The sequence below is a fragment of the Anolis carolinensis genome, unplaced genomic scaffold, assembly GCF_035594765.1.
Source record: "Anolis carolinensis isolate JA03-04 unplaced genomic scaffold, rAnoCar3.1.pri scaffold_8, whole genome shotgun sequence".
Lineage (NCBI taxonomy): Eukaryota > Metazoa > Chordata > Lepidosauria > Squamata > Dactyloidae > Anolis > Anolis carolinensis.
This window is the reverse complement of record NW_026943819.1, coordinates 22,417,588-22,429,820: the sequence shown is the minus strand read 5'-3', so window position 1 is coordinate 22,429,820 and position 12,233 is coordinate 22,417,588. Positions and strand designations below refer to the sequence as shown.

At 40.6% G+C, this 12,233-nt stretch overlaps 1 protein-coding gene across 11 annotated transcripts in view; it reads left to right on the top strand.

The window, feature by feature from the left end:
• The window catches only part of ntm (neurotrimin), a 1,038,813-nt gene that overhangs the window by 829,334 nt on the left and 197,246 nt on the right, over window positions 1–12,233 (top strand). For all 11 annotated transcript variants that reach the window (XM_062961402.1, XM_062961406.1, XM_062961404.1 and 8 more), the window contains one exon: window positions 6,726–6,958. In XM_062961402.1, coding sequence (XP_062817472.1) covers window positions 6,726–6,958 — 233 coding nt within the window. The remainder of the gene's footprint in view (window positions 1–6,725; window positions 6,959–12,233) is intronic.

Below are 12,233 nucleotides of genomic sequence, written 5' to 3'. Positions count from 1 at the left end.
TGCTTATCCAAGCTAAACGGGCCGGCAGAACCTTGGATAAGCGAATATCTCGGATAATAAGGAGAGATTAAGGAAAAGCCTATTAAACATCAAATTAAGTTATGATTTTACAAATTAAGCACCAAAACATCATGTTATACAACAAATTTGACTGAAAAAGTAGTTCAGTACGCAGTAATGTTATGTTGTAATTACTGTATTTACGAATTTAGCACCAAAATATCATGATATATTGACAACATTGACGGCAAAAATGGCTTGGATAATCCAGAAACTTGGATAAGAGAGGCTTGGATAAGTGAGACTCTACTATAATACAAAATATAGTAAAAACCAACAATCGTAAAACATACTTAAAAACCAATATAATACCCAGTTAAAACAGTAAAACACTGTGTGACCATTACAACAGGGCCAGTAGCATTGGGCCAAAAGTCAGAGCCAGTCTGTATTCAACTTCACATTAATCCAACGAATACATCAGGTTATATCAATAGATGGGATTTCCCAGTCAAATATGGTGATTAAGGGCTTTGAGGTCCAACTCGCACCAGTACTGTGAAGTATCCCAGGTAACAGCAACAGTGAAGAGAAGAAAGTGTTGTCCATTGTACACATAAAGAGGCATTGTTCTTCATGGGACCATGCAGTTGTAGCCATTGATGCTTGGTCAACGTGGCCTAGTTGTCCTCGCAGCACTTTGGCTCTTGCTTTACTCCAAGTCATGCAGATGGATAAGGTGAATTGCCACTGCCCAAGTTCATACTTGCTCAACTATCAAGTTCTTTGTGCTGCACTATGTTTTATGATTAGTTGTTATGGCAGGATGTATATGCGTGTTTTTAAATAATTCTCTTAAGGAATTTTCTAGAGAATGCAAAAGGAACCTTCAAAAACTGATGAAATCTGTTGGGACCAAATGTTCATTTCCCTTGAAGACTGTTTTCGTGCTATGTTTTTTCCCCCTTTCCATCACAAAATCTCTTCTTAGGGACTTTCGCTCTTTTATTTTCAAAGCAAAACACCACTTGTTTTCCATTTCCAAGTTTCCACTTGTTACCATGGCACCACAAACTGAACTGTTTGTTATCCCTGTTCCTCTCCCGCTCAGTGTATTTGTATGCGAGTGAAAGTGTGTGAAAGGGCTTTGGGTTGAGTTCAGGATAACAAGGGCTAATTTTGAGCTTCTTGCCAGCACACCACTTCCACAGATTTTTCAGTCTTGGAGACTGAAAAGGGAGTTGATCAGCAAGATGCTCGCTGAGTTGTTTCAAGCCCATCCTGCCAGATAAAGCAGGGATGGGGGAACAGAAACATTAAGGTGAAGGAATGCCAATGAAGTTTGCAGATATCTTTCCCATGCCTAAATTAGTTTGAGAAACCGCAATCTTGTACCGTTAATGCACAGTTTAAACTTATTAGCATAAAAGGGTTTAAAAAAAAAAAAAAAAAAAACAGGAATAAGAATTTCTTGATGTGTGAGTTAAGGACCTTGTTGTTGATCTAGGAGGTTTGGAAATACAAAGATCAAACTTCGATGATAATTTGTAACGGATAATTCTCACATCATGAGACATATAGGTTGGTCTGATGCATTTTCGGCTGCAACACTTTTCTTGCTTTAGGACCAAGCCAGCGGGCCAGTCTATATATATAAAAGGGTAATGAAATTTCGGCCTAGGACAAAACAACAAAACTACACATCCCAGAAACACTAAACTTGGCAGCACAACCCCTCATCCATGCCTCTACGTTCATACAACAAAAAGAAAAGAAAAATAAAGTTCTAATTACAGGGAGATGAATAATTGTTTTTATCCATTTGCTGCCAGTTAGAAGGCTAAGCTCCGCCCACTTGGTCTCCTAGCAAACCACTTAGCCCAGAGGACAGGCAGAGTTAGGCCTCACTTAGGCCTCTTCCACACTGCCTATAAAATACAGATTATCTGATTTTAACTGGATTATATAGCAGTGTAGACTCAAGGCCCTTCCACACAGCTATATAACCCAGAATGCCAAGGCAGATAATCCACAGTATCTGCTTTGAACTGGATTATCTTGAGTCCCCACTGCCATATAATCCTGTTCAGTGTGGATTTTGTACAGTTGTGTAGAAGGGGCCACATATAATCCAGTTCTAAGCAAATAATACAAAAATATAAATATAATATATAAAAATGACAGTGGTATAATAATACAGAACAATATAATCTCTAAAATCAGGACAGTAAATAAAGAACCACACTCTGGAAACAGGGGAATTCCAGACAGGAAACAATCAGGGCCAGCTAACACCTCCCAACAAAGGAGTCCCCAGGGAGGAAACAACCAGACTTTGAAGCTGCAAGGCCATTCAGTGCTATTCAAGGTGACTAATTACAACATTCATACTTGCTTCCACAAATAAAAACCCACTTAGGACTAGGCCACAGCAACGTGTGGCCGGGCACAGCTAGTATTTTATATTTTGGCTGATTCAACTGTTGTCCTCTTTGTCAGGACCAGAATGGACAGGTGATGTGGGCTGCATTTCAGAGGTTTGCTTCTGCTATGAAAACCATGTTTTGTGAATGCCGGTAGTACAGCTATTGTAGGACTGCTGGTATCTTAGGCAAGCAAGCTGGATACCTATTGGTTTGGGTTAGAACAACAGGTTCCACAGTTTGCTCCAAATATCTTCTACTAGGGACATCATCACGTTAGTGAATTTTAGTGACACTTGGAGGACACTGAGAGGACAGACCCTGTCGGATGCCATCAGACAATGCACAGCTACTTCTGGCAGGACTCTGTTCTTCTAGTGTCCTGGTAGTACGCTAGGATGCTTCCCAGAAAACACTGGAAACTTCCTGTCTTCACATAGGAAAGAATGGAGAGATTATAGGGGGAAACTGGGCAGTGACACTTCCCCTCTTGAGATGAGTAAGGGGATGATGCAGGAAATGTGGGGCTCAGAGCAACAGGTTCCCTTGTTGCCTACCAGATTCACCCCGCTGCATGCCAAATCCCCGTTATCACCCGCAAATTGGACCTGAGTGTGATGAGGTCCTTAAGACTAAAAGAAATACAATTGGCCCTCTGTATCTGTGGATCAACAGATTCCATCATCCATAGTTCAAAAAAAAAATTAATTAAGAGGGACACTATTTTGTACATAGGTAAAGGTAAAGGTTTCCCCTGACGTTAAGTCCAGTCGTGTCCGACTCTGGGGGTTGGTGCTCATTTCCATTTCTAAGCCGAAAAGTCGGCATTGTCCGTAGACACCTCCAAGGTCATGACTGCATGGAGCGCTGTTACCTTCCCGCCAGAGTGGTACCTATTGATCTACTCACATTGGCATGTTTTTGTACTGCTAGGTTGGCGGAAGCTGGAGATAACAGTAGGCGCTCACTCCGCTCCCCGGGTTTGAACCTGGGACCTTTTGGTCTGCAAGTTCAGCAGCTCAGCGCTTTAACACACTGAGCCACCGGAGGCTCCTATTTTGTACATAACCGTTGTATATAATGGGGACTTGGCATCCACAAAATGTTGGTATCAATGAGAGTCTTGTAAATGTGGTAACCCCACTGGATACAAAGGACCCACTGTAACCATAAGGAAAAACCTAAATTTCCTCTTGTTAACATTTCCCAGTAAGGTTCCTATGGGAAGCCCATATGCAAGGCATGAAAGTAAGAGCTCTTTCCCATAGTTATCCCTCCAATAGCTGGGATTCACACACACACAGTCTCTGAATATGGAATGACTAATAGTCATTGATAAATCTGACCTCCATTATTTCGTCTAGACACTACATAACCTCTGTGCCATATTCTTTATGGTAATGGATCATTCGAATACCTATCTTTCCTCCCTCCTTTCAAAATGACTCTTAGAAAAGATGAATGGTTTTTATGGGTTTGTGTGTCAAAAAATGTGAACAATATTAACATATTTCTGCATCCTTGATGAAAGAGGGCTGATGGAAACACATGAGAGCCAAAAAAAGGGATGTTTCTTCCATGAAGTAGCATTTTCAATAGTATGTTTGGCAAGTCATTACAAATACAGAAAAGTTCTCATAATCTTGTCCAATGGGGAAAAACTTTTGATTTCTTTTAACTTCATATATGAGAATAAATAAGCAAAAGATGTATATTTGATGTTAGTGGGAAGTACTGCTGCCCACAGGGCACAATGTAGGAGAAAAGTGTCATTCATAAAACCCTTTCAAAGGAATGGGAGTGTTGCAATCTGAAGCCACGATTATGTGTTGCTGTTAAACTAGGCCTTGTAGCCTCCTAGAAAGGCTGGTATGTCCTTTTCCTATGTGGAGGAGCAGACGTTGGTTCATTGACTTCAGCAATTTGACATCCAGTCCATTAACTCCCCATTATTTGGTGGCATCTATGTAATATTTGGTGATCTATCAGTTGGTTACTCAGTTTGCACTGCCACCACTGTATCCAAAACAAAAGAAAAGAAAAATAGAGTGGAATAGAATGGAATAAGCGGTAGATAGAATACAAATGGTGTGTCTTTAGCCTGAGCAGTTTTTATGCTTGGACATTATCCCCCATCATTGGCCTTTTAACATAGCTCTTTGGTTGAGTTATAAGGGTTGTTAAATATGAAGCATGCTTTAAAATGAGTCCTGTCTTGGCCAGCTTATATTCTGGGAGGTTTTGCCATCAAAATGAGATGCCTTGGCAGCAGGCGAGGGCTCCGTTTAACAGTGTCATTCAAGATTTGGGATCAAGGACATGTGGGAAATTTGAGACATCAGATAAACTAGGCATTAAGCAAGGCTACGGAGTGAGTAAGATAGAAGACAAAACAAGGGAGGAGGAAAAGGTGCTGGAAATGTTTAACCATGAAAGATGGCCATTTTGCCAAAATTGAATCTCACATTTTTAAATACGACACACTTAATTTGAAATTCAGAGTTGAGAGTTTTGTTTTGAGAATGAAATAAAGAGTAAAGTACAATATTGATGTTATGGGCTAATATGTTAATTCAAAATGAAATGAACCAGAAATTGAATATGTGCATCTAGATGTTATACATGATTACTTTGGATCTCATCGTGTCTGAGAAAGGGAGCATAAGATGAAGTAATGATGATTGATTTTAAACTTTCAGAGATTGGAATTTTCATTGATCTTTGAAAGATCTTTTAAATCAGGATGGCACCTGGGACTGCACTTTGCCCATTTTCAATCCCTAGGAACACTATCAATACTGGGTTGTTGTATGTCTTTCGGGCTGTGTGGCCATGTTCCAGAAATATTCTCTCCTGACGTTTCTCCCACATCTATGGCAGGCATCCTCAGAGGTTGTGAGACATGGAGAAACTAGGCAAAGAAGGTAAATATATATCTGTGGAGAGTCCAGGGTGTGACAAGAGTCCTTTGACAGTTGGAAGCCAGCGTGAATGTTGCAGATAATCACCCTAATTAGCATTGGAAAGATTTGTCTCTTGCCTGGGGGGCATCCTTTGTTCAAAGTCATTAGCCATCCCTGGGGCTCCTCTGCCCTCGGAGTGTTGCTTCCCATCTACTGTTCTGATTTTTGAGTTTTTAAATACTGGTAGCCAGATTTTGTTCATCCCGGCCATGAAAGCCTTCAACAACACTATCAATACTGTCCCCCCCCCCCTTTCCCCCCTAAAGTGATGAAAGGATCTTGATTCTGAGGAAATTAGATATTTTAGGTCTTTGCAAGGTTCTAGGATGAAAAACCGTATTCAACATATAGAGTCTCATATTTTCTGGAGGTTCCTAGTGGTGCAAAACATCCATATTGGGGAGTTTATCCTAGCAATGAGGGAATAAGAAGAGCAACGTATTGTTGTGTCCCACAAACCCTAGTGGAATTTCTTCTTAGTAAATGTGAATTTGATTGTGGGCTTAATGTACATGTTTACCTGTCCAATTTGACACTTGAAAACATAGCTCATCAACTATGCGTTGTGATTTGTTTGACAGGTAGCAGAACTAGGAAGTTGTCAAACCTTTATATGGCTATGGCATTGGACTGAGGGTTACAGCCATATTGACAGGCCCTAAACCAGTGGTTCTCAACCTGTGGGTCCCCAGATGTTTTGACCTATAACTCCCAGAAATCCAAGCCAGTTTACCAGCTGTTAGGATTTCTGGGACTTGAAGGCCAAAACATTTGGGGCCCCACAGGTTGAGAACCACTGCCCTAAACCATGCTGGGATGATATCAACAGACTGGAACCCACTCTATGTGTTGTGTGGCTCTTCCAAGGCTTTATAAACTTTTCATTGTGAAGAAAAGAAAATGTGAAAGTCAGAAGAAAGTTGTATGAATTTATAATGAAATTGGGTCTGTATATTATCAATGACTGCCTGAGGAATGTGAATAGAGGTTGTGAGATGACCAGGGTGGAAAATGGTATTTGGACACCAAAAGGCCAGCTTAACAAGATTGAAGCTGTGTAACTCTGAAATAATTGATATTCTAGCCTTTGGAAAATCTCCAGAATGGATCTGAGGGTTAAGGTTAAAATTTTAGATGGAGCAAGATGCCTGAAGCACAGCCCTTAGATCCAGGTAAAGTGCTGACATTTTCCTCTTGGGAGAACAGAGGTGCTTGCTTCTAGAAACTGCTGTTCACAGCAAAACTGGGGAGGGGGAAGGAGAGAGTTAAGTGACAAGATGATTTAGAATGGATATAAAATCGTTTCTTGAAAACTCCTTTTCTCTTTCTGAATCTACAGGTGCATTGTGGATAACCGAGTGACCAGGGTGGCCTGGCTCAACCGCAGCAGCATCCTTTATGCTGGCAATGACAAGTGGTGTCTGGACCCGCGAGTGGAGCTTATTGCCAACACCAAAACTCACTATGCCATCCGGATAAATGATGTGGATGTGTATGACGAAGGGCCCTATACCTGCTCTGTGCAGACGGACAATCATCCAAAGACATCACGGGTACATCTCATCGTACAAGGTAAGCCCTTGAAGAAGTCTATTCCATCTATAGACCGCTCTGAAATCAGTGGCATTTGGTGGATTCTTTGTTAGTGGTTTGGTTGAATCGGTCTGTTTTAATCTGCAGATCTCTTCAAAGTACTGAATTTATTGGAGGAAAACTTCTTGAAACTTAACCAGTGCTCCCTGTCACTAATGGACTGAATGAGGACAGACTGATGCATAATCCAGACAAGAAAGAATTGAAAGGCAGTTCAGGGAATGGTTTAAATATTTGAAAATATGGCATAGTGAAGAGGGGGCAAGCTTGTTTTCCATTGTTGTAGAGCAGTGGTTCTCAACCTGTGGGTCCCCAGATGTTTTGGGCTTCAACTCCCAGAAATCCTAACAGCTAGGTAAAGTGGCTGGGATTTCTGGGAGTTGTAGGCCAAAATACCTGGGGACCCACAGGTTGAGAACCACTGCTCTAGAGACTTGGGGCATGTAACATTGAATGTAAACCTTATTGGGAATTCATGAGCCGTTAAGCTCAAAACACCCCCTTTATGAGGTAAATTCCCATTAAAATAGCAGAGTAAAATGCAGTAGTGAGACTTACACGGTGTGAGTCTTGAAAGCCTTTGTGTATTCAGGACGGCAAAGGACCGCAAATTTAGCTTCAAAGTTTAAAAGCATTTATTGAGGTAAAAAGAAATCCATTGATGGATAGAAAGGTTTGGACCTAACTAACTAATCTATCCTGTTCTAATACACATAGACGGATTAAAATAACAAAGGTCTAGATAGCTACATCTTGACTAGAAGAGGGGACAAAATGCGTCCTCTCTAGAACAAAGCAGGAAGATAGAATGGTGACCAAACCTTGTGGGTCGTTTCTTCTCTAGGGCCATAAACATTCCAAAGGCCAAATTGGGAAGGTACGTCAACCCTAGGAGAGATCACATTTCTAAAGCATCAAAGGGTGGGTTTACCTAAATAGGTAACAGTAGAATATGCTGCCTGATAATATGGCAGAGTCTTCTTTGGAGAGGGAGGTTTTAAGCAGAGAATGAATGGCCATATGTCAGGAGTCCTTTCATTCCTTCATGGCAAAATAGGATTGGACCAGTTGGTCCCTGGGCGTCTCTTCCTATGATGCTATGATTCTAAGCAAGCCTATGGGATGGGGGAGTGTATAGAGTGTATTGTTTCCAAAATGCTGAGGTCCTAGACCTTCTGAGCAGTATGGTTTTGAGCAAGAGTTAATAGGAATAAGGGAAATCTAATCCTCTTTCCGCAAGTCATTTCTGTAGGGGTTGCTAAGGAGCCTTCTTAGCAGGATGTTCCAGCTTGAGTATTGGAATCTCATCTAGGACTAATTTTCAAATGCTGGTGTAGGTATTGATTGGAAAACAAGCTGGACTAAGAAAGGCTTTCGACTGATATACCAAGTCGGCTTGAGCTAATCCATTGTCGATAGGCTGAGGTTGAGCATTATTATTGACAGATTAATGAATAGGATGCCAAAAGGGGGAAAGGAGGGGGGCTTCACATCTTCTTTTTCATCTTAAAGCAATCAAGAAAAAATAAATAAGGCAAAATCTCCTCTTCTAGCTATCGCCATTGTTTGCAAAACAACCTTGACTACAACAAAAGAAGTGGTGGGTGTTTTCTTTGCCTGCGTATTTCTTGTTTATCTTTCCAAGTTTTATTAGCTGTCTATTTCCTGCAAATTAAAGCCAATCTCATGTAGGGGAAAATCTGGAAGCTGCACTTGGAAAACCAAAGAAGTGTAATTATATTGGATATTTCCTCTGGATGGTGCCATGTGTCCTGACCCAAATTTGTGATATCTTCTAGTGTTTAAAATATATCCCACCCATTTGCTGTTTTTCTCATCTGCTTCTCTGCATGAGCTGAGTTAAGGAAGATATCTGGTTTCCACAAGAGAGCAATACATTCTGTCAGAGAAAGCTTTACAGGATATTGTTCTTTAAGATGCAAGCTATCTTGTCATCGAAAATGGAAGTCTCTCTTAACTGCCTTTGAAGTTAATTGGAACTGGGAGTATTCAGAACAGGGTAGCAACTTGGAAATTGTGAGTGTATGTATATGTTGCTGGCCGATCACTTTTAGCCATCTCTGGGGTGGACCAAGTGAGCTACAGAATGAAGCAAGGCAAAGGTATTTAAATATCATCCTTTCTGTTCAATAACTTAGATACAAGGAGCACACAATAAAAATAAGTGAAGCAGATGTTGTGCTACCTGCAACTGCTATGTCCTTCACTGTCAGTGTTAAGGAGACCAAGATAGAGGAAGAAGAGTGTGCCTTGAACTACTTTGCATCAGTAGCTCATGTTTGGAAATATTTCTATGTAACACAAATTGACTATTTCTAAGAAACCAGAACGGAAAGACCTGCTGTTTAAATAAATTAACTGCATGAACAAGGGCTTTAAAACCATACTTCTAGCAAGTTATATTCAAAAGGCAATTTGCAAGATTTTGAGAATAAATACAGTGCAACTGGAATATGTTCGATGTTGGCTTCCTTTGGTTTTCGGTCTTTCTTGTTTCCGAAGAGCACATGGAACAGTACTTGAAGTTTGGTTCTTAATAGGAATGTTATGTAAGAGACTATCTTACATTTACTCTATTCAAAAATGTTTTCCTTGAATCTCTGCATTACAGATGACAGCTTTTTCAAACTTGGAAATGATGCAAGCCATTTTGGGAATGTGTCAATGGCTAGGGTTGTTTTCTGTTTGGAGGGCATCCTCTGTGCAATAGTGATTGACATTTAATGTATTAATGATATTGCCAGGGGCTTAATGATATTGCCATGGACTGCCCTTGTTACATCACTTTTGTGACCTCATAAATGCTTATTTATGTGGGCCCATCCTTTTTGCTTTTGTTTCAATTTGCCTCCAGAACATAGAATTCAAATAATTATCTGAAATTAGGTCTGCACAGGGTAAAACCTCTAGAGCCCTTTTTTCATATTATGTTTTGAAAATAATTTCATGTACTTTAATTTAAGACACATCAGTGTTTAGTTACAAAACAAAATAACCAAAACAAACAAACAAAAGCAACACAACTCTATCTGGAAGGTCCAAGGCAAGTTGACTCTGAGCTATAGTGTTTTTATCCAGGGGTATGTTTGCTGGATCTATTTAGATAACCTTTGTCATTGAGGCCGGGCTGTGGCACAGGCTGGTTAGCAGCTAGCTGCAACAAATCGCTCTGACCAAGCGGTCATGAGTTCGAGGCCAGCCCAGTGCCTGCATCTGTCTCTGTTCTATGTTATGGCATTGAATGTTTGTCTTATATGTGTAATGTCTGCTCTGATTTGCGTTGTAATGTATATGATTATTTTTGTACTATTATATTGTGTTATGATATATTGTTTTATTTTGTTATATTGTATCGTGTCTGGGCATGGCCCCATGTAAGCCGCCCCGAGTCCCCATTGGGGAGATGGTGGCGGGTTATAAATAAAGTTTTATTATTATTATTATTATTATTATTATTATTATTATTATTATTATAATGTGATCTGCCCTGAGTCTCCTTCTGGGTGAGAAGGGCGGAATATAAATACTGTAAATAAATAAATTGATGTCTTTTAAAGCTAAGATAGTTCTCAATATCCCAAAGGCACCAGATCCCACCTGATCATGCAGCTAAGGAGGGTCAGCTCTGGCTAGTACTTGAATGGGAGACTGCCAATGAATGCCAGGTGCTGTAGGCTATATTTCAGAGGAAGAAAGGAATGGCCAAACAACCTCTGAGTCTTCTTTATCCAAGAAAACCGTGCAAAATTCATGGGGTCTCCATAAGTCAATAGGTAACTTGAAGGCACACACACACAAGACTGGGAGAGAGTAATTTTCCCAACAGTCATCCAGTGGGTTTCCATGAGAGGGTGAAATTTCAAATCTTGGTCTCGCAAAGTCCTACCCCATCACTCAAACTATCAAAGACATAGAAATGTAATGTAATATTTGATAGCAGAACATGTAGTCTGTCTTTCAATCCCCCTTCACCCCTAAGTCCTTGAAATGATGCATCAACTATTAACCTAATAGTTACAAAACTGCCTGAAGCCAATTGAGGTGGGGGAAAAGAGTACTGTTTTATTCTGCAAAGCACGGTTGTTAAAACAATTCAATGAGAGTGGTTAACAGGACTGGGAAGCCTCTTTGAGCCTGCAGACCTAATTTCAGATAATTATTTGAATTCTATGTTCTGGAGGCAAATTGAAACAAAAGCAAAAAGGATGGGCCCACATAAATAAGCATTTATGAGGTCACAAAAGTGATGTAACAAGGGCAGTCCATGGCAATATCATTAAGCCCCTGGCAATATCATTAATACATTAAATGTCAATCACTATTGCACAGAGGATGCCCTCCAAACAGAAAACAAGCGACCGAACAAATGAAGAAACATTTGTTTCAGGGCAGCATTTTTACTCTGAGATTCTTCCAAGGATCAGAGAACAGTGGCCTAGGTTTGAGACTCTGGAGATCTAAAAACCAAAGCTCTGAATGGAGATGTTTCATTAAACATAGAATAAGTTTGCAGTGAGCCAAAGTATCAATAAAGGCATTAGAGCAGGGGTTTTCAACCTGGGGTCCCCAGATGTTTTTGGCCCACAACTCCCAGAAATCCCAGCCAGTTTACCAGTTTATCTCTCGGAATTTCCTAGGTCTGGGCAATTACAAGGTGTTGCAACTGGTAGAGTCATCCTAGAGGTCCTAGGCGGAAAGGGACACCACAACTCACAGCAGAAGTCATTCATTTCAGTAGAATTCTCTATCATTCACATTTTGCCTATTTCCATGGTAAATTCAGTACCTTGTCTCCTGTGAATTCAGGGGTGCTATGCACTTAGGCATCTGCTTTATATAACTCATGTTTATTCTCTTCTAGAAGCGACAACTGTGTGTTTATTTGTTCTATCTTGCAAAAGTAGTAGCCAAGCTGGTAGGATGATCATAGGATCTCTAGCCCAAAAAAGTAACTTTTGCAAGCTTTGCTGGCCTACAAATTTCTAAGTGCAGCAGTAACCCAGAAATGCCATAAATTCCCAGTATATTCTTAAAAGAAACCAGCCGGCACTATTCCGGGAATGTCTAACCATTTGGGGACATGGGAAAACCCAGCAGTATATATGCACCTATCTATTCAACTGTCCATGGAGCCCCGGTGGCGAAGTGCGTTAAAGCACTGAGCTGGAGACCAAAAAGTCCCAGGTTCAAACCCTGGGAGCGGCATGAGCAGCCGCTGTTAGCTCCAGCTCCT